This window comes from Ambystoma mexicanum, chromosome 10, assembly GCF_040938575.1.
Source record: "Ambystoma mexicanum isolate Mex_15411 chromosome 10, UKY_AmexF1_1, whole genome shotgun sequence".
Classification (NCBI taxonomy): domain Eukaryota; kingdom Metazoa; phylum Chordata; class Amphibia; order Caudata; family Ambystomatidae; genus Ambystoma; species Ambystoma mexicanum.
Genome location: NC_090932.1, coordinates 507040777 through 507068022, shown reverse-complemented (window position 1 = coordinate 507068022; position 27246 = coordinate 507040777). Strand labels below are relative to the sequence as shown.

The 27246-nt window shown below is 41.2% G+C and overlaps 1 protein-coding gene across 1 annotated transcript in view; it reads right to left on the bottom strand.

The window, feature by feature from the left end:
- The window catches only part of LOC138491516 (uncharacterized), a 601105-nt gene that overhangs the window by 506184 nt on the left and 67675 nt on the right, over positions 1–27246 (bottom strand). The window contains exons 2-3 of the mRNA XM_069618053.1: positions 1833–1898; positions 776–841 (exon numbers count right to left, since the gene is read on the bottom strand). Coding sequence (XP_069474154.1) covers positions 776–841; positions 1833–1898 — 132 coding nt within the window. The remainder of the gene's footprint in view (positions 1–775; positions 842–1832; positions 1899–27246) is intronic.

The following is a 27246-nucleotide window of genomic DNA, read 5'->3' as shown; positions in this document are numbered from 1 at the left end:
CTATCCATCTTCATCGCCTCTGACAGCAACTTCAGCCTCCACCTCCCATAATGTTTTGAAAATTACTCACCAAACTGGAGAGCTCCTTCTTGATCCCACTGCTACTATTTCTAATCCCTAGACCACAACTCCAATTTCACTACTTACATCCTATTGAAACTTTTAAGATGTACATCAGACTGCAGAGATCAGACTGAAAGGCTAACTGGGTACTCCAGGCCCCACTACAAAATCTTCATTCTTGTTTTGCAATATTCCGATGGTCTTGTACTACCTTAACCTATGAAGCCTATTGCATTCTACATACCGTCTAATCACAACTCCAACATTTCTGTATTACCTCTGCCTCTTTTCTCCTTCATCAGATTTTGCTCATTTTCTCATTAAACATCCCTCCCAGGAAAACTCATTTAAAAATCTGCCATCTCCTTTGACCCTAGAAAACAGCCTTCAAACACAGCCACCTTCACTTTAAAGAGTCCACTCATCTATACCACATTTCAAAGCCATCATCACATGGGCAAAGGGCATTATAATCACACCAACACTATCCTGTAATGTTTATAGTAATTACTGTTATCATTTCATAATGACCACACCGCAACCTCTATCACAAAGATGGGGGTCCTTCACCAGTCACCAATAAGTTGACCTTTATGCAAGTCTCAAATATCACAATTCGATTGCATCCCTTCCTGTGAGAATCCCATATCTCCTCTAGATTCCAGATTGTCAAAGAAACTGCCAAGAGGTGTGCCAGCAGATCATGACATACCTTGGTTGTTGTGGTAACTGGGCAGCACTCTTGGTCGTGAGTGTAGCTGTGGGTCTGTTGCTCTCACTAGGTTGAAAAGAGAATGCAAAAAATATATAGTTTTAAAAAACAGGGGTTCATGATAACTCTAGTCGTGGCAGCTTGTTTAAATATATGGTTAATATCAATCTTTTCCCCAAACCTCAAAGTTTTCACAATGGCTAAACTTCTTGAACCATCCACAACTTTATTTGCCCTTAATTAAAATCATGGCATGAGTTAATTAATTTTCAGAATAGTAATGCGCCACTTGAGCAAATTATTTCATAATTCTTTTGCGCATCTTAATAACTGAATTCACTCCCAATATGTGTAACGAGCTCAATCACACCCATGTTGCAATCTCGGAATAGTGAAATGCAGAGATGGCACCGCTTGCGTTTAAGCATTTGACTTGGAAAAGAAAGACACACACTCTCACACACGCTCACACTTGGACACACAATCAGTCAGACACACTTACATGCGCAATCACACACTAAAACTTAGGTACACACCCTAATCTCACACCTCCAAACTCCCCTCACAAACAAAGCAGGATAACCTAAAGGGAGCATGTATTCTTTGTGGCAGTGCAATAGTATGGTGAGGCAAAACATTATGAAACATTCAGTGATCCCTCACTGGATAATACAAAAGGATGAAGCAATAAAGTGCCCTCATCATGAGTTGACACACATCCTTATTGGGTCAACCAAGGCCGAGAGAGATTAGCTCACTCTACACTGACTACTGCAGTAGAAGGGAGATCCAAACTATTCTTGGTAGGGTGGAAGAGGAGGGTGATAGTGGAGGAAGAGATGGTAACTAGATACTTTTGAAGGGAACCGTGTCCCTATCTTCCTTGCTTTCACATCCATGCCTGACGTCATTGCTCTACACATTCTGCATCTTAAATATCTCTGGCTTTTACAAATCAGACATTGAAGCTGGATTCGATAGGCTGGTAATCTACTCAGTCCCCTTCTTTGACTATTACATGCACCCCCAATGGGTCAGAAAAAAGATTACAGCATACTGTGGTTGTTATTGTAGTTGGTAATCCCTCGTGAATCTGACATCTCCAGTGGTTGAACTGCATTTCCTAGGGGGACAAAAGAGAGGGATTATCAAATCAACCATGGATGGCCAATATGTCACTATATTTTATTTCATTCATCTCCAGCCTATCCCTTTGAACTGTGCGTCATTCAAGTGTTACTTGGAAAGACAGAAGACAGTTCTGTCTGCTCTCTTGGCCAATCCCTTGAATCAGTACTAACAAATCAAATTCAAATCAATTACAAACACAAAGTTCTTACACATACATATTCATAATAGTATAATGTTGTTTAGATATGTGTGTGTGTGCCTGTCATATGATACACTTTTTTATCTCATTGTTGATCTCATGTATGTGCTCATGGGTTGGGAAACAGGGGGAAGTGATTGTCATTGCTTTCCACATCTGCCAAATTTCATGGGTTTCATTGCAATGAACTGGATTGTCTTAACTAAAGTTGTCTCATTCAATTCAAAGTGTGTAATACTATATCTTCTCAAGGACACAGGCCATCCACTCTGCAACAATTAGGGCAAAAGACCTGGCCAACTGTTCATGGATTTCACCTATGGCCCTGGCCCATATCCCCCTTACTTGTAAATAATCACATCTCACCGTCCATGGCCATTGTCTCATGCTCCTCTTGTTTACCACTAGTTTAATTTCAAATGTAGTTTCCTCCAAAAATGTCCCACGGAAACATAACCACATTCCCCATGATGTTGACTTGTTTTGCAGCTCTAAACATTCCTCCAGTAATGCAACGTTTGCCAATTGCCATAGTAATGTGAACACATTCCAAAATGAAATGTCTTCCCCATACCCACTACAACTCTCCATGTGCAACCCTCCTCCTTTTTAGATCCTCAACTCCCCAGCACTGTTTAAATACTCCGGACGCTCTCCTCTTATTCCCTTTCTCATGCTGGTTCCCGTGACACACTTTTGCTTGTGTCGTGCAAGATTCCTGTCATAAGATGAAAATGATCTGACCCAAAACAAGCCCTGCAGCCCTCACCAAAGTGCCAAACTAGCCATTTGGTCCTCGTTTGCCATCCTCACCCCTACACTGATGCAAAACCACCCCTTTCAGGCCTCCAAACATCATTTTGATCCCTTTTCTTTTTCAGATTCCTGCAAGATTACTGCTCGCATTGAGCAAAGAAAATAATGGCAGCTCTTCATTGCTGAAAAGCATGAATGCTGCAATGCTTCATGGGAGGTATATACAAGTGTTTTTGCACAGGGTAACACCGGCTCGGCCTCTCGGTCTAATTTTTTTAAAACTACTGGACGGATTTACACTAAACAGTGCAAATCCTTCCAGCAATCTTCACGCTATGTTACACGTGTTTAAGGAAGAACTGTTCTTCTTAATGGGAAAATGAATGACAGTCTGCTAAAGCAGCTTTTTGTTCCCTTTGCGTAATAACTTTTAAACCGCAAAACAAACTTTACCCATTATTTCCAGTTTGAGTGGCCCATGTCAGCCATTTGTTTGGGAAATGTTCAGCCAAATCTGTCCAACAGTTAAAATGTTTTAGAAATAGAATTTTAGGAAAAGTCAATGCAAACTGATTATATCTTAACTATAGAGGGGGGCATTGCCACCATATAATATATAGCATCAGTACCACTGTACCATCCACAAGGCCTAGCAGCATCTATCCTGGCCAGGTTTTTTGTGTTCTTCTTTCAAAACTATTTGCACCAAAAGCAGCTAGGCAGCAGCAAGGAAGACCCAGTCCGAAGCTGCCCGATTGGCTAATCACCACATGACGCACGGTCCAGATACTATATGAGACGAGACACAGGAGCCCTAACCCATCACCACTAGACAGACCGCTATTGCAGGAAGAAAGAGAACCTCAACTGTTTTTGTAAGTGACCGCAGTGAAAATGGTTAACCAAAGCCACGATTGAATGAACACCGGAAAACAAAATGAGGGCGGGCACAACCAGACTATTTAAATACTTCAAAAATCAACCCTGATCACGTGGGAAACCACAGGCAGTGATTGGACCACTAGGGCAGGGGGCCGGAAATGCCAATGTGAACTGGAAGAATATACGTGGATAGAATGTTACAGAAGAGTGCTGAGGGGACTGTGGCAGTGCCGTGATACCAATTCAGAGTAGTGCTGTGAAGTGTGTGAAATGGGAGTGAGAAAAATGGGAGAGGAAGGGTGGGTGGTTAGATTTAGAGTGAGAGCGAGTGTATGAATAATGTGTAGGTGTCTGAGAGAGACAGAGGGTGACAATAGGGTGGTGGGAGAGAAAAGGTAGCAGCAGTGGTGAGGGACAAGACTAGAGGGAGGAAGGTATTTGGAATAGAGAGGAGAAAGCGTGGAAACATCAGGACACCGAGGGAGTAGACTAGGTGTTAAGATTGGGGTGCCAAGGGAGAGAGGTGAGAGAAGGGAGAGCTGAGGTGACGCAGAGGAGAGGAGTGGAGGAGTAGAGATAGACAAGGAGTGTGAGACAAGGAGAGGAGCCGAGTTAGAGAATGAACGAGAGACTAGGAAGATCGGAGAGGGAGGAGAGCATGGGTAGACAGAGAGAGAAAGAGAGCGAGAAGTAATGGGAGTACAGAAAGAAAGAGAGAGAGAGAGAGAGAAAGATAGAGAGAGAAAGAGAGAGAGAGAGAGAGAGAGAGAGGATGTAGCAGAGAGATCCCTTAGAAAGTCCTGGAGGAAGTTAGAGAATGCCACAACCTTAAGGCGATCCACAACAGTTAAGGGAAATAGAGATAGTGAGGGTTACCGTACCAGAGTGCAGCAATAAGAACATTATAGAGTTAGGGATGCCTAGTTTAGAGTGAAGGGAGGCCACAGGAAGGTTGAGAGGGCCTTAGGGACCGCTTAAACCAGACTAACCAAAGTCTTCCTGATATACTTATAGTTTGAAATCAAATGAAGACCTAAAAATCCACTACTCTGGTGTGTCTATCTGTAAGGTAACCTGTGACTATATATGTATAGTACAGGGCCTGCGGTAGCAGCCCTGTAGTTATGGTTACATTTCTCAACTCATAGGAAGAGCACTTTTGGGTGGCTTATAACTTTGCTCCCCCTGGCCGAATCCTTATCAAACTTTGCAAAAATAAGTAAATGGCCCACTCTGAATTTTTTGGGCAAGTTTGGCAAGTTTGGTCAAGGGCAAGGGGGCCAAAGTTATAGGGGGTGTCCCCACATTTTCTTTTTCCATAGATGCAATGGAAATAGAAATTTGTTCACGTCTTCATCCCAAGCCGCTGGACGGATTTTCATCAAATTGCAGCAGGATGGCGGCTTGGTCCTGAAAGCGTGCTTTTGTAAATTTGGTGTAAATCTGTCCAGTAGTTTTCTTTAAAATGGGCAACATGTAGGTAAACTATAATTAGTGCTATCTGGGTCCGGTGTGTGGACCCACTTCCCTGTCCGCGCCACGGACAGCTTCTGATTGGCCCAAAGGGCTGCGTGATGTCCACAGACACCCTTCGCACCCACTGATTGGTTGGTGAAAAGCATGATGTGCGTCATATTTTTCTGAAATGCCCGCCATGTTCTATCCGTGGACAGCCACTGTCCGCAGACAGCACGCTGGGGAACAGGGCTGGGAAACCTATTTTGGGTCATTTAGGGTCTGGGAAGGGCGGGGGAGTGAAAGAAAGATTAATTGAGGCTATTTAGTCCACGGACACTGCGGTAGTACGCAGACAGGGTCTTAGGCGGCTAGCTTATCTGGTGACTGCAGGCAGGCTTTATTAGGGTTGGGGAGAGGAATGCAGATGATATGGCGATATTGTCATTGGTGAAAAAGAGGATGGCCAGTGCCTAGATTCCGTTGTAATAGTAAGTGTGTGGTGGGCAGTTGGAGAAACACGTTTGGGGTTATTTGGTGACTACAAGAGGGCTTGTTAGAGCAGGGGAGTGGAATCTATACGATATGGCGAAATTGCCATTGGTGAAAAATAGGGTTGGCAGTCTATTTTGATGTCTGCAGATGATGTTTGAATTGGGAAGTTAAGGGCAAGTTGTGGTGTGGTGGTTGTGGCCAGTGGCCAGATTCTTGGGTGCATGGCCGTATTATGCTGTGGTGCTTGTGGCCAGTGCCTAGATTCTTGGGTGCATGGACATAGGCCACAGGCTGTAGGCCATGACCCAAGAACCTAGGCACTGGCCGCAACCACCACCGCATTATACAGCCATGCACCCAAGAATCTGGTCGCTGGCCACAAGCATTGTAATAATATGTGTACAGAAATGGAATTAAGCCATTGGAAACAACCATTATAATAATATGTTTATAGTAGTGGATAGTTTTTGGAACATAGTGACACAATACCATTGGAGTGGAAATTGTACTTTCCATTGATGTAGCATTGGGTGTATAGGTTGACTTTGTTGTGCATGGTAAAGCAGGAGAAATCTTTGCTTCTTTGTCTGTGAAAAAAACATAGCATAATATGTTAGGTAGGATAGTGCACAATGTTGCATTGCATACAATCGCACATATTCATGTACTTTTTAGACCCTCATAATTTGTACATTCCAAATACTATGCTTCAAACAGCATTACTGTGCGTTCTGCACAGTTGCTTTGTTTGGTTGCATAATCATTGGGTCAGTGGGAAAAAAATTCCATGCAGTATTTTAAAAAAACTAGAACATTTATTTGACATTACATGTCACACTATGTTTGTTTGAAGTGTGCAGTACTTGAAGGAATGTTTAAGCTGCACAAATAAGTATATTTGTTGTTACAAGTAATGTTGCAGTAGGAAGAATTGTAATGGTGTACGTGTTTTGCTTTTCAAAAGTGCTGGTGGTATGGCCGCAGTTAGATACCAGTTGGCGTATTCTGTTTATAGTTTTGCAGTTTTGAAGAGTATGCTTTGATGCAGTTTGATTCCTGTTAGTGGATTCTAAGTATTTTACTATTGGAAACTAATATTTCAGTATTATGGGTGCAGTTAGATACCAGTTGGCGTATTCTAACTGTTGATAGCTTTACAGTTTTGAAGGGTATGGTTTGAAGAACTTTCATTCCTGTTGGTGGATTTGAGTTCTTGCACTATTGGAAACTAATATTGCAGTATTATGGGGGCAGTTAGATAGCAGTTAGCATATTCTAACTGTTGATAATTTTCCAATTTTGAAGGGTATCTTTTGAAGCACTTTTATTTCTGTTGATGTATTCTAGCTATTTTGCTATTTAAAAGTAGTATTCAAGTAGTATGGCTGCAGTTAGATACCAGGTGGCGTATTCTAACTGTTGATAGTTTTACAGGTTAGTGACTAAAATATGTAGACCCTCATAACCAGTAAATGTTAAGTACTATGGGTGAAACAACATTAGTGTGTGTTTTGCACAGTTGTTGTTTCTGTTTGGATAATCATTTGGTCATTGGGGAAAGAATCATCTATATAGCATTATCAAAAATTATCAAAAATGTACTAAATGTACATCTGTTGGCATATTAAAATTGTTTTCCATTTGACAGACAGCATTGTAGAACTATGGATGTAGTTAAATACCAGTTGGCATATTCTGTTTATAGTTGTACAATTGTGAAGGGTATTTTTTGAAGCACTTAGATACCTGTTGCTGTCTAAAGTGCACTAACTTAAAATAGTGTGAAAGGTCAGTGACTAAATTTAGGTTTAAGGAATATTAAGTAGGCATTTCTTAGATTTGATGGTAGTCTATGTTTCAGAGTAATGGAAGTGTCATTGCATTCAAACCAAGCACATCTTGTTTTAATGTATGCAGTGTAGGGACCTGCGGTGGTTGTGGTGCCAGTGTGGTAGATTATGCCTTCTGTTGTGAAGGTTTTCTTTCCAAGAGACACTTGCCCATGTGTGAAGCTAGTAAGCTTGCTAGTAAGTAAGTTGTTTTTGGTACCATCTACGTTGTACCTTAAAAGCATTACTATTACATATTGGCTATGTGAGTATATGTGTAAGGTGCAACGATTGTCTGAATTGCAAACAGTGCATAATATGCATTTTGCACCAGCTGATGAAATGGATCAGATTCACAATTAGGTATAGATACATACACAAATGGTTCATCAGGGGCTTGCTCGTGTGCAACATGGTTGCAGAGAGTGCATGTATGCTTCCACATGTATGCAATCTGTAAGATTTCATTTATAGGTATATTTTTGCTTTCTAGCACTTGCAGTAAGTACATTAGAAATTCTTGTGGATCTCCCTGTGTGTTTATGGTGAATCTTACCATTCCTGCACAGTAGTCCAATTCTTGCCTTATTCCTGAGACACTGTAAGTGTTGTGAGGATTATTTGTTGCATTTATATGAAGGACAAGCATTTGCAAACACAACTGGTCTGAGCCGTTCAAGTAAATATTTGGAACAATTGGTGGCAATTGGAACAGGATATTGATTGCTACATTTGCATAGCAATTTACACCACTTGTGTTGCAAAATTGAAATGGACCGGATAGTTCTGTCTCTGTGTCATTTGCTGGACCCCCACTTGTTTCTTTGTTTCTGCTGTTGAATGCGCCCTTGTGTTTGCACTAGATAGTTGTGTGGTTGTGCTACTTGATGGAGTAGCAGTTCTTTTTAGTTTATTTGGTGGTACTGTTGGGGGATCTCTTAAAAGTTCAGTTTGCATTACTTTTCTCTTTTAAAGGTTTACATTTTTTTTGAGGAGCAGGGTACATATAGAGATGGGGTGTGTAGAGTGCACGTAGTGTATTGTAATCTACGATGCAAGGAATGTCAGCCTTGACTTTATTTGCATCAAAATTGACTAGAAATAGTCCTTCAAGTGTACATAGATGTGACGGTGCTACATAACTCATACCTTCTTTAAAGACTGTGCTGCCAATATCAACCAATGCCTGATCTAGGGTTAGACCTTGCGATTTGTGAATATGGACTGCATATGCAAGAGACAGAGAGAATTTCTTTCTGCGTAAATACATGTCTTTGAAAAGAAGGAATCGTACTGTTGAGCATCCTATCCTTTTAACTTCTGGAAGTTTGTCAAGATAGATGTTGACAAACTGAATGTTGTTGTCATGTGGATACGTCTGGAAGCCAAAAACTGTACCAATTGCTCCATTAACTAAACCTTGCTCCCCGTCAAGGTTACGTTTCGTTTCAGAATTACTCTGCAGTATAAACACAATGGTAACATTTTCTCCAAACCAGCTGTGTTGGAGGTATATTTTTCAAAGCTAATTATTTGTGCTGTTGCTTGTTGACACATAGGGAGTTTCATGCCGTGCACTTCCAGTTTGCCTGTGGAGCTCTTTTTTTAACATTGTCTCATTGAATTGCATACAGCTTGCTAGGGTTGGTATTAAGGACATACATTTTACATTTTGTTGTTCTAATTGTTTCATCACATTGGAGCAGCTGCATTATGCCCATATAGCTCATAGATGAGTCTACTATTTAAGATAGATTGTGCTTCTTTAGAAAGAAGACCAGTCCTAATGCTTTTTAAAATGTTAACATAGGTGAGGTCTGAAGACTGATGCATGTTGTGAGTTAGTTCTCTGTATTGGAAATGTTGTAAGAGATTTACATTTCCTATGCTGCCAAGTGTGTTGCAGCATAGTTTGTGTCCTAAGGTTTTAAAAATAGGTTCACCTTTCACTGGTGTTAATTGTAGGAGAGCTTCAAAAACAATAACGTGTTTTCCTCCAAAGAGTTCTTCGTAGTTCGTTTTAAGGACTTCTTGTAATCTGAGGTGAATCAAAGCCAACAATAGGTTGGAGACCATGCTCACCTCATCTGTTAGGAGCATTTTTATTTGTTTCAGAATTCTGCGTAGTTCTGTAGCAGCTTCTGTTGATAGTTTATAGTACTCTAATTTGTTTTGGTGTTCTACTGGAAGTAGCAGTAGTCGGTGTACAGTAACACCTCCTATGTTGTAAGCAGCTAAACCTGTGGGGGTTGTTACAACAGCTGAAAGCTTATTGTTTGTTAACTTTTAGAGGAATTTGCTGATGACTTTTATTAAGAATGTTTTGCCTGAACCAGCTTCACCACTTACATAGAGGAGTACAGGTTTATAATGTTGACAGCTACCTGTTTTACTTCCATGCTGCAAACCATGTTCAATTTCTTTAGTTACTTCTAGGAACATGTTAAGTTGCTCATCATTGAGTTGTGATTTCAGCAGTGCCAGGTTTTCTTCTCATTGCTCATATTGATACATTGGGCCTCATTATGAGCTTGCCAGTCCGGATACAACGGTACCGGTAAGCTTGCCGGTACCGTTATATCCGGACTGGCAAACTCTTAGTTGGTGCTACAGGCATCCCCATTCCCATTGAGCCCTATGGGGCTCAAAGGGGAATGGGGATCACCCGATTCCGGCACCCGCGAAAGGGCAATTACCGGGTTCAGCAGGGCCGGAATACCCCGGTAATTGCCCAATCGTGGGTGCCAGACTTTCTTGCAAGTTTGGAGGTAGCCTTGCCGGTTTTTGCAAGGCTACGTCCAACCTTGTAATGAGGCCCATTGTGTTTTCTACTTCAGTAATGGCTAATTCTGCTTCATTTACTATGAGTGGCTGTCCAATTGGTTCTTGGCTTCCTGTAACAGAAGGTTGACTGTCCTCAGGCCTGTCTTCATTTAGTTGTGCTTGAACCTCTTCCTCTTGTTGGCGTTCATTGTTCAACAAGTTTTTGTATTGCATGAAATTTACATTTGTTATACTGCTTTCATTTGCATTGAATTCAGCTTCAAATGAGTCATGGGTGCACAATAAATCTTCTTTTCTCCATGGTTTAAAAAGTTGGAGTAGGGACATGTAGTAAAGTTCTATATGTTGAGGAGTTTTAAATGATAACTTTATATGATTAATTAGGCTGGGTTTGATAAGATTGACAAGGCTGCCTTCACAGTTCTTGACAATGTATTTTCCACTTTTTTTCATCTGGTTTAACATTATTCTTGTAGGAGAAATGTTGGGCTATGTGGTATAGGCACATGTTTTCCAAAGCACTACTTCTGTTTGGGTAGTATGTGTCTATCGAATTGTTTTTCAAAATGTCCTGGCTGTTGGGATCATTTTTGGCTATTGTTTCTATGACTTGGTACAATTTCAGCACTCTTTTTCTGGATGCAGCAAGACCAAGGCTTAGCCAGACTATGGGCCTTATCACGACTTGGGCAGTATTAGCCCTACCGCCGAAATCCCCGGCGCTAATAGCGCTGGATCACGAGTTTGGCGGTAATGTTAATCACCATTCCCCATTGAGCCCATTCGGGAATGCCCCATTCCCCCAATGGGCTCAATGGGGAATTTTCGCGCTCTTACCGCCGGCGGATTTCCCGCCGGCGGTAATAGCACACATTTTCTGCGGATTTCCCCCCAGCTCAGAGCTGGGGCGAAATCCGCCGAAGCCCTGATTTGGCAGACCCTTAAATCCGGCGGTAATAGCGCGACCGCCGGATTTAAGGGTTACCGCCAAAGTCGTGATGAGGCGCTATGTGTTCAGATTTGTAGCATCCACATTCACTATGGGAGATTATTTTTATGCCAAATCTGTACAATTTTTGTGACAGTGTTTTGTCAGCGAAATGTCATTCCAGAGATCTTTCAGCTCTGTTTTCTCAGCTTTGGTTAGGTAGGCTGTGACATATCTTGCAACAGCAGTGGAATTGTTTGCAATACATTGTATATCTATGTTTGCATTGCACAAGAGGGCAATGACTGCATTGTAATCATTGATGTACTTTGAAGCTTTGTTTCTTTTAATGTAGTATGTGTTTTTAGGGGATTTGCCTTTCACAATGTGCCGAACAGAAGACATGAAGCTGTTTACTTGTCTTTTTGCTGAAAACTGGTCTAGGGAAACCAAAGCGGCATTTGGTATAGTATTTCCTTTTTTTCTATATCTGCGTTGTCAATATCTGCCACACTTATGTTTTTTGAAGCATTAAATGTGTTTATGTAGCTCACTATGTGTGCTTTTTGAAGGGATGTCGCAGGTTACATATTTGTGAATAAACTGCAAAACAGTGGCATCACTGCCATGACCAAATTTAGGAGCATCTTTTATCCACAAAAGCATGTGGATGTGTGGGGCTCCTCTGGATTGATATTCTTTTCTCCAAAAGAAATGTTCCACTTCTCTGAGGGGAGGAATGGTTTTATTACAGGTGAAGTGCAGCATGGCAATAAAGCGGTGGTAAAAGTATCTTGATATATTTACAGGGTCAAGAGAGCAGAGTTCTCCTGGTGTTTTTATGTCTATCCCGTCTTTTTTTTTTTGGTTTTCTATGCGTAGGAAGTCGTGCATGTCCCCTCATGCATATTCTGCACAACTCAAATTGACAAATCATGTGGTTGGGCCAAGGTTCCGTGCATGCACCGTACATCAGCATGCCATCGGAACAAGAACTCTTTTGTACCACCCATGTTTGCCAAACAATTTGTGATACTTGACTGCACAATTCAATTTTTGTCTTTTATCTTTTGAAGCAGCTGGGTAGCAGACATGTTTAAAAAATTGGAACCTGTTTTCAATGTGTGTGCAACTCCGTAACAGAGAGTTGCAAGTTCACTTTCAAACAGGAGGTGGAATATGTATTGAACGTTTTGTTTGAATCTGGGGTCTTCAGAATACATTCGTAAAAAGTGGTATTCTGAAGCTGTTATTTGTGTGCATCTTTCATCATATCTTCCCCCTTTTCCTGTAGGAAAGGGTATAGTAAAGGCTTGTGCTTCAACACTTTTTTCCCAAATGCTGATTGGAGATACTTTGGCTTGATGCATTTGATATGTTTCTAGTGCATCATCTATGGTGTCTTGGAGTGTAGTGGGTGAATTGTATAAAGGTCTAAAATATTGGATGCTGTAATCGGATCTACAAGTTCAAATTGGCCAGTTGGTGAGGAATCCTGAATTATTTCTATGGTTTCCCTTAGGTTTTGTTCAATGTTTATTTCTTTGTAGCACTCATTGTTCTCTTTAAGATATTGTAGGGCTTCTCTAACTTTGTTTAGTCTACTAGTTGTTGCCAAATTTGTTTGTCTTTCGTTGGTACACCATTCACTAGGATAATCAAAGATTGATCTGTTACGCTCACCTGGCTCCCACAGGGGCGACGGTCGGAACTGGATATCTGCGGCCTCCACCAACGTGAATTGTAGTGCAGAGATGACTGACTGGACTGGCCTGCTCAATTTCATCTGCTTGACCCGTAGGAGTATTCTCCTGAAAGCGGAGAAAAGGAATTAGCCACCCATGGATTGAGCGAGCATACCCCCACCGTTTTCCCACTAATCACCTCCGATATTCCCTTTCACCAGTCTCACCTTATGGTTTTGAATGATGAGCTCTCCATACTGCGTGGAGTGCAGGGGCGCGTAGATAACCAGTTACTGCACTGGTCTGAAGGAATTGGGTGAGTTCCAGATGAATATTGACTCCGAGGTAAGTGGCGAGGAGCCGTAAGTATTTGGTTCTTAAGAGTTCAAAATGTCTGTTATTCATTCTTGTCCGATTCCTTCCTTTGTCTTGAAGCTTGATTCGAGAGGAGGTTGTCCCGTAGCAGCTGATTGCGTTTAGGTAAGAGTCTGTGTTACCCAACACTGTCCGCTAAAAAATGCCAGTGCTTAACCTGTTGCTTTCTCTCTCCTTACAGGTGCAGCGTAAGACGATGTGGCGTGTAGAAGAATAATATCTCTGCCGGTAACTCAGTAAGTCTATAATGATAATAGAAATTGTCTTTGTTGGTTTTCTCAGCTCACCTTGTTGTCTTTCTTCGCCCCCTTAGGTGCCGGGAGTTCGGCGATGAATAATGAGCTGCGCCGGGTCGAGGAGGTGCTGTGAAGACTGGTAAGTATAGCGCGGCGCTGCAGCTGGTTGTGCGACACGCACAAAATAAAGTCTTTTCCTTGTTCGGATGCGCGAAGGATCCAGGATCAGATGAAGAATGAAGGTAATGTTCTTGCTCTAACCTTTTCTTCTTATTTCCCTTCTTTCTAGGAGCTCCGGATTCGAGCCTCCAAAGTAGTCCTAGGTAAGAATTTAAATAGCCTCCAAAGTAGTCCTAGGTAAGAATTTCCCCAAGACCACACCCGAGTAAAAAATAGTCCCTGAAACAAAGTAGTTCCTTCCAGGCCTCATGTTGGCTTGGATTCTTTGCAGCATGGTCTGCATGAGGTAAGTTTCTTCATATGAGCCTGGCGCCTATGGCGCCAGGACTGATACCATATATGAGCCTGGCGGCTACGGTGCCAGGACTGAACCCAGATAGCCCCTAGCCGGGGTGGCTGGGTTTTCAATAGGTGTCTGGATGCCTGCTCCCTGGACTGATGGACTTGGTCTGGATGTCCGGGGGTAGGCATCTATTGGCCGTTGCACTACTAGAGTGTCTATATTTTCTTAACGATCTAATGGTAAATAAACTACTTTGCCACAAATGCCTTTTAGTAATTCAGAAGGAGGCAATTTGCTGTTTTGGGTTGAAGGCGTATTATAGCTTGAAATGGGTATACTGTTTGGATTATAATGCTCTCATACAAATTAAGCTGTTGGAGAAGTTTTGAAAGTGGGAATATTTAAGTGACAGCCCGTGAAGGCATTTGGTTGCTATACAGCTTTGTATTGCAGTATGTGCAAAGTATTGAGGGGTTAGTAATTCTGCATTTGTTTTCTGCTATACGATAAATAACTAATTGGAACCATTGGAATTCCTCATTGTCTTTTATTTTGTAGGTTATAATGACAGTTTTGGTGCTCTTTTTATAAAAAGTTCTAGGACAACACACACATACTTGGTTTGGTATTTCAGCGGATGTGCTTTTAAACTTTGCTATTTCTTTTTTGTACGTGTTTATTAGAATATTGGCATTTGTAAGGTTTTCGCTACTTTTCTCTAAAGTTACTGGATTTTCTAAGTGTTCTTCACTTCCAAAATATTTTCTTTTGGATGTGGTCTATTTGTTGAAGGAGTTCTTTGGCTGTGCCTTGTAGGAGAATGTTATTAAAATGCTGCCGTTCTAAAGCAGGACTTTTTGCATAGTACAGTCTCTTGACAAGATTCTGTAAAGTTGAATGGTGTGTTGCTAACATTTTGATGTGGTGGAAGGTGCTTTTGCAAGCAGGTCCTGAAATGCAGGCTAATGAATGTCCTTGCAGTCCAATGTAATTGCGCACTGGACAGGAGTCCATGGTTAGCAAAGTTTTTATTCTAATTTTCTCTTTTACTTTCACATAATGATTGAGGAATTGGTGTAAAGTTTTCAAGGATTGCTTCTGTATGTTACACCTTGAAGTGCAGTGCCATTTGTGGATTGGACGGATTGGTTCAGTGGAATGAAGAGTTGATTGTAAGTTTGTTGGGGACATTTTTTCAATGAGGGTTTCTTGTTCCATAATAGTGTTGTCTACCATGTCATACCCTCTGCCACTACTATGTATGGCAATTGGGTTTTTCTGCTCTTGTTTATATGCCTCTTCATTGAAATATGGTTCTATGCTGCTTGTGTGAATCCATTCACCTACACAGAGGTTTGCAAAGGTATCTATGTTGACATTGCGCATGTTTAGAAGTACTTTTTGCAGTTTACTGATTCATTTTGTTAGTGGTTTTGTTCTGGTTAAAATGAACATAAACAATTTTCTTTTGAGGAGCATTTCTGCTGTCAATGAGAGCTTCCAGGATTAGTCTTCTGCAGTAATTTTTAAGGGTTGCGCATGACTTTTCTGCTGTTTTTATAAGATTGTCAAGTACTCTACGGTGTACATTTTTATGTAAAATCTATTTTTTGGAATGGTTAACTGTGGATATTTTAACATTGGTAGATGTTGTGCTGGCGCTATTAGTAGTTTTATTCTTCTTAATACATTTCTTTTTCTTTTTACTTTTTGGAAGAGGGGCCATCGTTTTTTTACTGCTGGCTGATTCAGTTTTGTTGACTGACTGTATCAGCTGTTTTGTTTGAATATTTGCTATAAATTCTGCTAGAGGTGGATGAATATTTTGCATGCTTTTAGTTTTATCTGCTCTATTTTTTCATTGTTTTCTACGGAGTTGCTTTTTAGCAGGCATTCTGTTCTATCTGTTGAAGAAAAAATGAAAGTGTGGGTTTGAAAGATGTGCAATGTATTTGCGTGCATTGTTAATGAGTGTTTGAATATCAGGGCAGGAATAAATAGAGGGCTGTGTGATTGTGCAATGGGCTGTTAGTTCTGGTTACGAAGGATGTAAGAGTACCTGTGTGTGTAGATGTGTGAAGGGCTTGGTTCAGTGCGTAAGATAGTGTACTGTGCATGAATAAATAAGGACATTATGTGTTTTTCACAATACTAGTGGGTGTTACGATACTGGTGTTCAGATGAGAATACAAAGATTGTACCTGCTGAGGTGTAATGAGTAAGAGTGAAGTAAATGCTGTTGGTTTAGAAAGAATTGTATAGGCTAGTATATGGCTACACTGCTCTCTATGAGTAACAGAAAGAATACTACTACACTAGGGCACTTGCTTTGTAGGATGTGAAGATGTGAAGAATAGTTTTCTTCTTGTTGTTATCTTCTAGCAGAGAGGTTGTTGTCTTTCAGGAGGCTGTTCTTCACTGCAATTGGGAAAGAAGAACATTAGTGGGTATGTGTGGTAATGGCAAAGTAATTGTAGTACAAGAAGACATTATTTTGCACTGTAGGAGGAGTTGTTGGGAAGAGGAGTTAGTAACATTGCACATGATTACGAGTATGGTTGTAACACTGCTGTTGCTGCAGGTGGGGTGCCACCAGATTCCTAATAATTGTTTGGCAGCTAGATTCCCAGTGTCACTAGGACATTACAGGTCATGTTGGCCTGGAAAGTCAGGTGGTGGAAAATGTTAGTCTCTATTTGTGTGCAGTTATATAGCACTCCATGGGAATGGGGACATGGGACGACCGTCAGTGTTGGTAATGGGGCCAGTGGTCCTGTGATAAGTACACCCTTCAGGGCTGGAGTTTTGAAAGTATGGGAGTTGTTGTTGCACTTTTTGTATTAGAAATGGTGCACTGCAAGTCCAAGTATGCAGAGACAAATTGAGAAGCCAAGAAGCAAGTACAGATTCGAAAGGAGAATGTTAGTGTGTGCAATTTCATTAAATTTCCCACACATGCATGCTTGGTACCTGAGTGCTATTGCAAAAAGTTGGAGGAATGGTTTCCATTCTGTTGTAAATGTACACATGCATGTATTTGTTTTCCTTCAAATGGTGCTGAAATGAATAGTTTTAAATGCATTGGATTTTGTCATTTTTCATTCCATGTACATGCCATGCTTTAGTAACATACGTGCAGTTTTCGTTTTGAGTGTGCATTGTGGGAGTTTTAGAGTAGCTTTGTTAGTGGGAAAAGTGGTTTTAAAATTGACAGAATGAAAGAAGAAAATAACAGTTTGTACATAGGAATGGGTGAAATGGGCAAGAATGCATGTCTTGGTAATATATTGAGGTTTCACACAGGATCTGGCACTTAAACATGCTGTGTAAATGTTTCAAATGTGGTTTTCTTTTGTTTTACAAAAAAGACAGAGTGCTGCTGAAATTGCAAATATGTGTTTTGAAAGTGTTATGAAAATCTTCATTAAAAGAACATTTAGCAACTACACAGCATTCTAATTGGGCATCATTTGATGTGAGGAGGTGGGACAAATGAGAGTATGATTATTGAGTAGGTTAATGCAGGGTAAGTGGTAGGAGCCCTGTTGACATCCATTTATTAAAGAGTGGGAAATGCAATTTTAAAAATATATGCATACCTGTACTTTGTGTTGATAGATGCAGATGTGGATGAATCTGGAAGTAGAAATGTTGGACAGTTGTTACAGTAGTTTATGATGCTGGTGGTTGGAAATAACAGGAGACCTGTAAACTGAGTGTTTAACAGTACATCTTAAGTGTTGAACTGAGACGATAGAGTTAGATTTAGAGTTATTGGATGTGATTGGTGGATGGGTGTGTGACTGCTTAACAGTAGCCAATGAGGAAGTACTGCAAAGAGTTAAGTGGAAAGGGAAGAAGGGAAGAAGGACTGTCCTGTGTTACGGGGTCCATGGACAGCACAGTAGTTGGCGGACAGGGCATAGCCGGGTCTTTTCAGGATGCCTTCCATGAAAGGGGTGCTTTATAGGAAGAAAGGGTAATTTTTGTTTTCATTGCTGTGTGTAGTGAAGATGGCTGTGGTTGGAGAGATGCAGAGACTCAGTGTGTGGATAGTGGGAGATTGTTTCATGACTAATCTGCAGAGGTATGCAGCGAAAAGTTGCATTTCTGCTAACCTTCGATTTGAGGGAGTGGAGGCTTTGTGGTGTGGTGTGCCTAGCCGAAATTTAAAAGGTGTGCTTGCATTTTATTGAAATATGGCTGTTATTAACACTCCAGATTTCCTTGCGGTGCACTTTGGAGGACTGTACATTAGTGCAATAACTTTGCAGAGTGCAGTGAAGGAATTGTTAAAGGCACTAATGCAGCTCTTTCCATGTGCAAAGGTGATATTTTCTCACATACCACCTAGTGCACTATAGAACTGCCCCAATGACTTCTGCCCTCAACAAAACGCAGGAAGGTGTCTTGTGAACAAAGGCATGTCTTCTTTTTTGTGCAGTATTGGGATGTCATCTTTTGAGAATGATAACATCAATTCTCCAGGGAATGAATATTTTTGCTGCGGATGGAATGTGTTTGTCAAATATTGGAAATGCTATTTTCCTTTATAATGTAAGGAATGTTTTGAAGAGGTTCCTGTAAGCCTTTAAGGAAAAAAACAAGCTACAAGGGAATAAAATGATTAATAAAGGTGCTTGTTTACAAGTCCCTTAAAAAGGATTTTTTTCGGAGCCACCCGTAAAGAGTAAATATCTTATCTTGGGTTTTATTTCTCTCCCCACCCCCTTGAATTGGATGATCTGACCATGGACACTGCGGTAGTCCATGGACAGCACGTGCCACATCTGGGGCTTTTGAGGATGGCAGGCATGGAAATGGGACTGTGAAGCCCAGGGGATTGGCCAATAAGGTTTCCTGGGTGTGGTATGCAGGGATAGAGTGTGACAGAAGGTCTGTTTGCTGAAAGGAGTGCAGATGGCTATGGCTGCGGCTGTGCATTTTGCGGGACTCGTGGATCCATTGGTTGCAGGTGTATGCAGAGCAGTGTGGAGTGGCTGAACATCTTGGATTTCACCATGTTGATGTGAAGTGGTATGGAGTGCAGAGCATGAAGTGGGTGGACTTGCTCCTATTTTGTGTTAGTTTGGTGACGCTCTATCCAGATATTATCATTGTTCATTGTAGAGGGAACAGTTTAGGCCATGCAACTGGAATTGCACTGCAGTTTGCAGTTTGCAATGAAGGAGACATTTGGGAAAATGATGGACTTGTTCCCGAACTCCCGACAAATGTTTTCTCGCATTGTCCAGAGACAGATGTAGCTGCGCTCCAGTACATTTGGTCCGCAAATGGAGAAAGCGAGGCGCAATGTCAACAAGGCTGTTTGATTATTTTTGAGAGATGTTGGCATGACGTCTTTCGATAATGAAAATATTAAATTTAATAGCACCAATATTTTTCGCAGTGATGTAGTACATCTTACTGATGCTGGTAATCAGCATTTTTTGTAGCAAGCATTTTGAAGTAGGTGTTGCCTACTTTACTTTAAAACTTGAAAAACACTTTCAAAAATAAAAAAGTACAAAAAAGGTTATTTTCAGAGTCACCACTTTCCCACGCAAAAGAGTGCAATGTTATTGATGGCACCACTACCCACATTTTTAGAGGTCTGCAGACTAACGCACTGTCTGTGGACTTGGCTGGCTGTGTGGGGGCCTGTACCATTTTTTTGGTATTTCAAGTTGTGAACTGCAAAAGGTGGGTCTGAAAAGAACCTTTTTCTTTTGGGATTTTTTGTGTTTTATAATTTCATTGGCTTTTTTTCACGGGAGACACAAGGTAGGGGAGGGAAGGGAAGGGAGGTGAGGGAAGGGGCACCAACCACAGGGACGAAGGGGCAGGTGGAGAGAGGAAGATGTTGGGTGGGCCTTAATTAGGTTGGTGGCAGGTTTTTTCGTGCTCATGGACCGCAGCCTTGAAAGCACTTTGAAACTGCTCCCCCCTACAGAGCGGTGTGTCACAGTGCATACAGAGCACTGTCACCCTTGAAAGGTAAGGGTCGACTGCGTCATTTATAGCCTGCAAGACTTCCGCAGGGATCCTCTGCCCCACAGGAGTGTCACTTGTGGTGGCAGCAGCAGATGATGAGGATGTGACAATGGATGTCAATCTGCTCGCCCCTTCGAAAGGTACAACCCTTCAAACTGCTCCCTTGGGATTCAACTTTAGGTGTCGCCACATGGAGGTGGTCCCGTAGCTATACAGACCCGGTTTTCCATGACTGAATACAACTTTGCACTCAGTGCATCGAACCTTGTCTGCACGCGCCTTAGGTACCCCCCCCCAACAGTGGTAAAAAGTCTCCACACCCAAGATTCACACTGGGAGCTGGTGACAGGGATTTCCATTACCTCATTCTCTTCGTCCTCTTGATCCACCTCTGTATCTCCACAACTGTTCCCCCCTCCAGGCCCTCCAGATGGTGGTGGTGCGGGTGGTGGTGGGGCAACTGCAGCAGCCATGGAAGCCATTCTCAAGAATGCATAGAAAGCAGAGATAGACAATCTCCTAATCAACAGTAGGTGTTCCCTCCTGGACAGCCAGAAACACAATGAGGAGCAGCTGTGGGTGTGTCCGTTTATATGGGTGCTGTCCGCGGACCGTGAAACTGTCTGCAGACATTTTGATCCACAGGTGGGCCTCAAAAAGTTACAAAAAGTCGCTACATCAACCAGGACATGGTCTAGGATCTCTGCACGGGTGATGTTTCAACTTAAAACACCTTTATTTGGCCAACAATGCACTTTTTAACTGTCCGGGGGTACAAACACTGTCCGCGGATAATCCTGACATGCAGTGCGGCTGCGGTCACACAATGACGTCCCCCGATGTCTGCGGATAGGACAGCTGACCTGTGGACACCTACTGCACGGGATGCGGTGTGCGCATGCACCCAAGTGTCCCCAGGACATGGGTAGGCCCCCAAACTAATTAAAAGTGCGACATGTGTGAGTGGACAGATCTGGACAGGCGCAGTGTTTGGGGGCACAACGAGATCAGATGCGGATAAGCACAGGTGTCCGCAGGACATGGGTGGGGCCCCCAAACTATTTAAAAGTGTGTCACAACTTTACGGACATCTCCGGACAGACGCAATGTTCGGGGCACAGCACGAATGGATGCGCATGTGCCCAGGTGTCCGCAGGAGAGGGGCGTGGCCCCCGAACTATATAAAGTGCATCATGACTTTGTAGACATCTCCAGACAGGTGCGCTGTTTGGGAGAACCTCCATTTTGGTTACGGACAGCCTGGACAGTCACGCTGTCTGCGGACTCCAAACGGGGCTTTGAAAATAAAACACCCACCCACCAACAGTACACCCAAAGATATTCTTTAGGACACAGAAATACATTCAATTAGGAAAGGGAAGGGGTAGCAGAACGGGAAACATATGTGGTGGAATTGGGGTTTTCTACAGACTGTTCATGAGGGGAGGAAGGGATTGAGGTTTCATTGTAGCTTCTTTGTTACCGAATACTGTCTTTAATCTGACTTTTAACAAGTGTCATTAACTGTACAAAATGATTAATCATTTTTTGCAGACAGATGAAATAGTTATTTCTCTTCACTTAACCCCCAACCCTCTAGGGTCTTGATCTTCTTTTTACTCTCACTGGACTACAGAAAAGATTCTTGTAAAAATTGATTTTCAATTAAGACAAGTAATAATAAAAAATAAAAAATAAATAGTTCATTTGCTGCATTCAGGGTTTGGGGCTGTCTGTGCCCATCTTCCTGGCATTTAGTAGTAATTCGGGCCCACTTTCTTCATTTGCACTATGTACTGTTAAAAAAAAAACATGTTTTAGTGACATGTGAAACAATTTACATCAGTTTTTCTACTTTAAAAATTGTATTCTGTACCATTAGAGTTATTTCTTTAACTCATTTCATCATGGGGCAAATGTTCTTCTAACCACTCTAGGGTGCTCTGTTTAAAGAAAACAATACTGCTATTTCTTACAAGTCATGTACATACAACAAACTCAAATGTTACTGGAAGAACTATAGTGTACTTAACTACGTTTTGTAAGGGTTTCTTCTGAGTAGCTTGGAGTTGCTTCTGAGTGTGTACGCAAGGTTGCACTGAGGTAAAACTGTTAGATGTACAGTTCAATTTTGTGCTTGGCGCATTCCATTATGTTGCGCAACCTATGAAATTGTACTTCTGGTTTCATAAGTACAGAATTTGTATACATATTTAATTTTTGAATGTGCTACATTTATCTGTTGCAGTTTAAAGTACATTTCTTTGTTTGTTGCAGGATATAATCATGCAAGGTAATCCCTGTGCTTTTGGGCAGTGTGAATGCTGTCCGAAGTCCGCGGACAATCGCACAGTCCGCGGACTCTGTGGCTATCATGATGGGGGCAGGGGTTTACTATGATGTAACGGACATGTAGTAAAATTAAGGGTATCCTGGTAAAAACCCATGAAATTCAGTGAAAAAACTTTGTTAAAGGGAAGTTATGGTTAAGTTGCACTGATAAAAACCTACCATATTCAATGAAAAAATGTTGTTAAAGGGCTATTATGGTTACAAGTAAAATTGAAAAAACCCAGAAATTCACCAGTTATGGTAAGCTAAGCAACCATAACTCACGCCATCACCGTGCACTGCTAAGACTTCCACCCAGGACATCAAAGGTGACATCACACATGTCATTAATGACATCGCTGATGACATCACATAACTGGACCACTTTTTATTGTCCACTGGCATATCTAGGACAGGTGATTTTGTTCACTACCAGTAAGAATATTAAAATTGAAAAGGTGCTATTTATCTAGACCTTAACCTTGTCATATGTTACTAAAGTACTTTCCATTGGGTTTTTAGTCTCAGCTCATGGTGCACATATATGGGGCAATAAGCAGGCCTCCAAAACAAAATTCATTTGTACACATAAATTAAACTTTAATGTTATTAATATTTTCTGGTTTCTTTCTCCCTTACTTTAGTTTTCCTATATGTGCCTCTGATTTGTATGCATTGTGGGTCTTCACATGTATTGTTTGTACTAGCACAAGTGTGTAGTAAGTCTTGAATTGTTAGCTAGTTATTACATATTTAACATTAACATTCATTATTTTACTATCCAAAAATACAAGATTATAAATATTGTACTTATATGGTGCATGCTGCAGCCATTGCCTATGTTTATGTATCATTAGGTTCCTGTATTAACAAAACTCGAATACAATGTTGTTTAGATGAGCACATTCTTTAATAGATTAAGTAGTTCATGATAGGTCTCCCGATCACCCCTGACATTATTTTTACCAACATTATAATCACAACCCCTTGTAATGACTTTTCATCAAAATTAATTTCACATGTAATGTCATCAATGACATTTGTGATGTCATCTTTGATGTCCCGAATGTTAGTCTTAGCAGTGCACAGTGGTGGCACGAGTTATGGTTGCTTAGCTTACCATAACTGGTGACTTTCTGGGGTTTTTCAATTTTACTGGTAACCATAATATCCCTTTAACAAAGTTTTCACATTGAATTTGTTAGGTATTTATTAGTGCAACTTAATCATAACGTCCCTTTAACAACGTTTTTTCAATTTATATATATATATATATATATTACACGGCCACAGTAGTGGCCGTGTAGTTATGGTTAAGTTGCTGTTTCCATAGGAAGAGCACTTTTTGGGCGGCTTATAATTCCGCTCTCCCTGGCCGAATCCTCACCAAACTTTGCAAGAAAAGTATACGGCCACTCTGAATTTTTTTGCAAAGTTTGGTGATGTTTGGTCTAGGGGGAGAAAAGTTATAGGGGGAGGGTCCCAAAACGTCTTTTTTTCCCATAAACTGAATGGGGGAAAAACTTTGCGCACGCCTACAGGTCAAACTGTTGGACGGATTTTGACCAAATTTGCGGTAGGGGCAGGGGCTTGGTCCCAAAAGAGTGCTTTTGTAAATTTGGTGCCAATCTGTCGAGTAGTTTCCTTTAAAACGACCAAAGAATATGTCTCAAAAAATTAGTGATATCTATGTCTGCTCCGCGGTCACACTTCCCTGTTCGCTCCGCGGAGCAGACATAGATATCACTAATTTTTTGGCCAGGTGGGTGGCGTCGTGCCCACAGACATGCAACGTCTTCGCCGATTGGCTGCAGAGAGCTGTGATGTGCGTCAGAATGTGTGGCTGCACCCGACATCTTGGATCCAAAGACAGCGCAGTCGCCACCAGAGATGAAATGCTGTTTCGGAAATAATTTTGCTCTCCTATAGTGCATGAAGAGGTTCACAGAGTAAGAGATGGGTTAAATAGTGTTCTTGTTTGGACGGCAGTTGTTAATGCTGTATTCGCCACCTGAAATGCTGGTTCGGAAACTACTTTGATGTCCTACAGTGCTTGGGAAGGTTCAGAGAGTATTAGATGTCTGAAAAAATGTACTTGTTTGGGCGGCAGGTGTCAATGATGTATTGTCTATGGCCGCCTTGTTTGGGATGTTGGTACGTGCAGAAAATGAGTGGACTCATAAGGGTAGTATTTCTGTCTGTGGTGTGTACAGGCACCTTGAGACTGTTCTAACGACACGTGTGGTGTTAGCGACCATTGCAATTGAATAAACGACCTTATAAGCAGTGCTGTTATAAGCCAATGTACACTCTTACGGTGAAATATGTATGGAGAAATATAGAAATCTCTAGGTCCTGCCCACAACCACTGCAACATATCACACAGGCATGTTAGTGGCTGTGTTGTTATGGTGAAGTTGCTGTTTCCATAGGAGGAACACTTTTTGGGTGCCTTACAACTGCGCTCCCCTTGGACGATTCCTCACCAAAGTTTGAAAACAAAAATTTCAGACCCTTTAAATTTCTTTGGAATGTTTGGTGATGTTTAGTTCAGGGGGAGGGGAAATTTTAAGGGCGGGGGGTTTCTCAAAACGTCTCTTTTCCCCTTAAACTGAATGGGGTAAACAATTTGTACCCACGACCATGTGACACTTTCCATGATTGGTTGTGCAACAGCGTCAAGTACGTCAGCTTTGTTCGGTCCCCCTGCAATCTTTAAATAATGTGTTGGTGTACGCAGACATCGCCAGAACCACATACAAAACTAGACAACATTGCGCTGGTCACACTAATGTAATAATACTTCAGAAGGTCACCTTTGAGGGGGTTGGAATGGGATGTGGGAGCACAAACTGAAAAAGTTAAGTTTTCTTGTCTCCCAACTCATATGTTTAATTGCAAGTTTGTGCCCACTACCGATTAGTGCGCATGGGTTCAAATGTTTTTGGAACAAAATATTGCCGTCAGACTGGCGTTCTATGTTTTGAAAACTTAGGCCACCATCTCCACTGTTTGCTGCGACTCTGGAGGTGTATGCAAGTAGCGGTTCTCATAATTGAATTTCAATATGTTGTTGCAAACTTTACAATATGTTCCCTACATTTTAATCGAATCGTATGATGTACATATATAGGGGAAGAAGCAGGCCTGAAAAAAAGCTATAATTTTTGTACGTGCATACAATCATGTAGATTATACACAGTTGCTAATGATACTGCCTCTTGTTTGCTTATTGTACTCTCCACATATTAGCCCCATATTTGTATGCATTGTAGTCTATTTATGTTTTGTGTGTATTACTACAAATATGTAGTAAGTGATGCATTAGTAGCAACTTAGTGCATGTTTCACAGACCAGAAAAGTCTGATACAGAAGCATTCATGGTTCTACTATACAAATATGCAAAGTGCAAATTTAGCACCTCTATGGGTATGCTGCAACCGATATCTACATTTCTGTATGTGTAGGTTCCTGTACTAGAAAGAACACTGCCATAGAATTTTCTTTACAACACTTCATTGCGTGAAGTATGTAGTTTATTAGATATGTCCTGATAACCCCTGATTTTTTTTTGCCAAAATTATATTCACAACCCCTTGTCTGTAAAGTAAGTACACATGTGATGTAATCAGTGATGTCATCAATGACATTTGTGATGTCATCTTTGATGTCCTGGCAGTTATGGTTGCTTAGCCTACCATAACTGGCGATTTTCAGGGGTTTTTCGGTTTTACTTTGAACCATAATGGCACGTTTGAAATGTTTTTTAGTAAAGTGCACAGGTTTTTTTGGTAGGGCAACTTAACCATAACATTCCCTTATCAAAGTTTTTTTCGAGTGAATATATATATATATATATATATATGTATATATATATATATATATATATATATATATATGCACTGCCTGCTGCAGTAGCGTAGCGGCTGCATAGTTGAGGTTACATCAAAACTTACATAGGAAAATGCAAAAATGCCATTCTTTGCAATATTTGTTTCAGTTTAAAAAAGTTAACCCACTATGCCATAGTGACTATGGTAAGCCAACAGTGATTGGGCCAAATTCGAACACACATGGAAAATGTAGGGTTGCTTCATCAATGTTTTCAAGACGAAAAACATTTGTTCAAAAAAAAAATCGTTTTTGCAAAGAGCTTTTCATAAAGGCTTAACAATTCACTATTTAGCCCACAATATCTAAAAATTGTCTGCTTCGATTTTTTAGATCTTTGGCACATACTTGGGAATTTAGCTAAAGTAGAAAACGCCACATAAAATTGAAAATCTCATCATCCAAACTAGAGGAGTTTGCAATGCAATGCCTAAAAATGCAATCAATAAATGCAAGCATATGCCGTCGGCTCAGTGGGACAAACGCAGTGAAAGAAACATACCGCGAAGAACATCTTGCACACCTGTGTGCAGACATGTGTAGTAGGGTCAGAGGGACAACGTGAAATGAAAAATATAACACAAAATGAAATATTTTCCACAAAACCTACAGGATGGTCTGCTGTACCAAACATGCAGTAGGGTCAAAATATAAGATATACAGCTGAATTAAATGTATTCCACAAAATGCACTAGCTGATTTGCCACAGCACACGTTCAGTGAGGTCACTGAATATATGTAGTGACGTCAGAGGAGGAAACCAAACACACAAACACCAATTCAGTTATATACACAAGAACACAGCAAAATGGTCAACCATCCAATAACAATCACACTACTTGAACGCATGGAAACACAAACAAACAATCATGATTGGTTAAACCCTGGCCAACACACTTTTATCACACTGCATGAAACCAAACCCTCCCTCTTTCTTTTGTAAACCACAAACAGAAAAGATCCCAGGCTCTGCTGAAGTTGTGGCTGAATTTCAGATACAGTTTCAAATAAAGACTCCCACCAACATAGACATGAG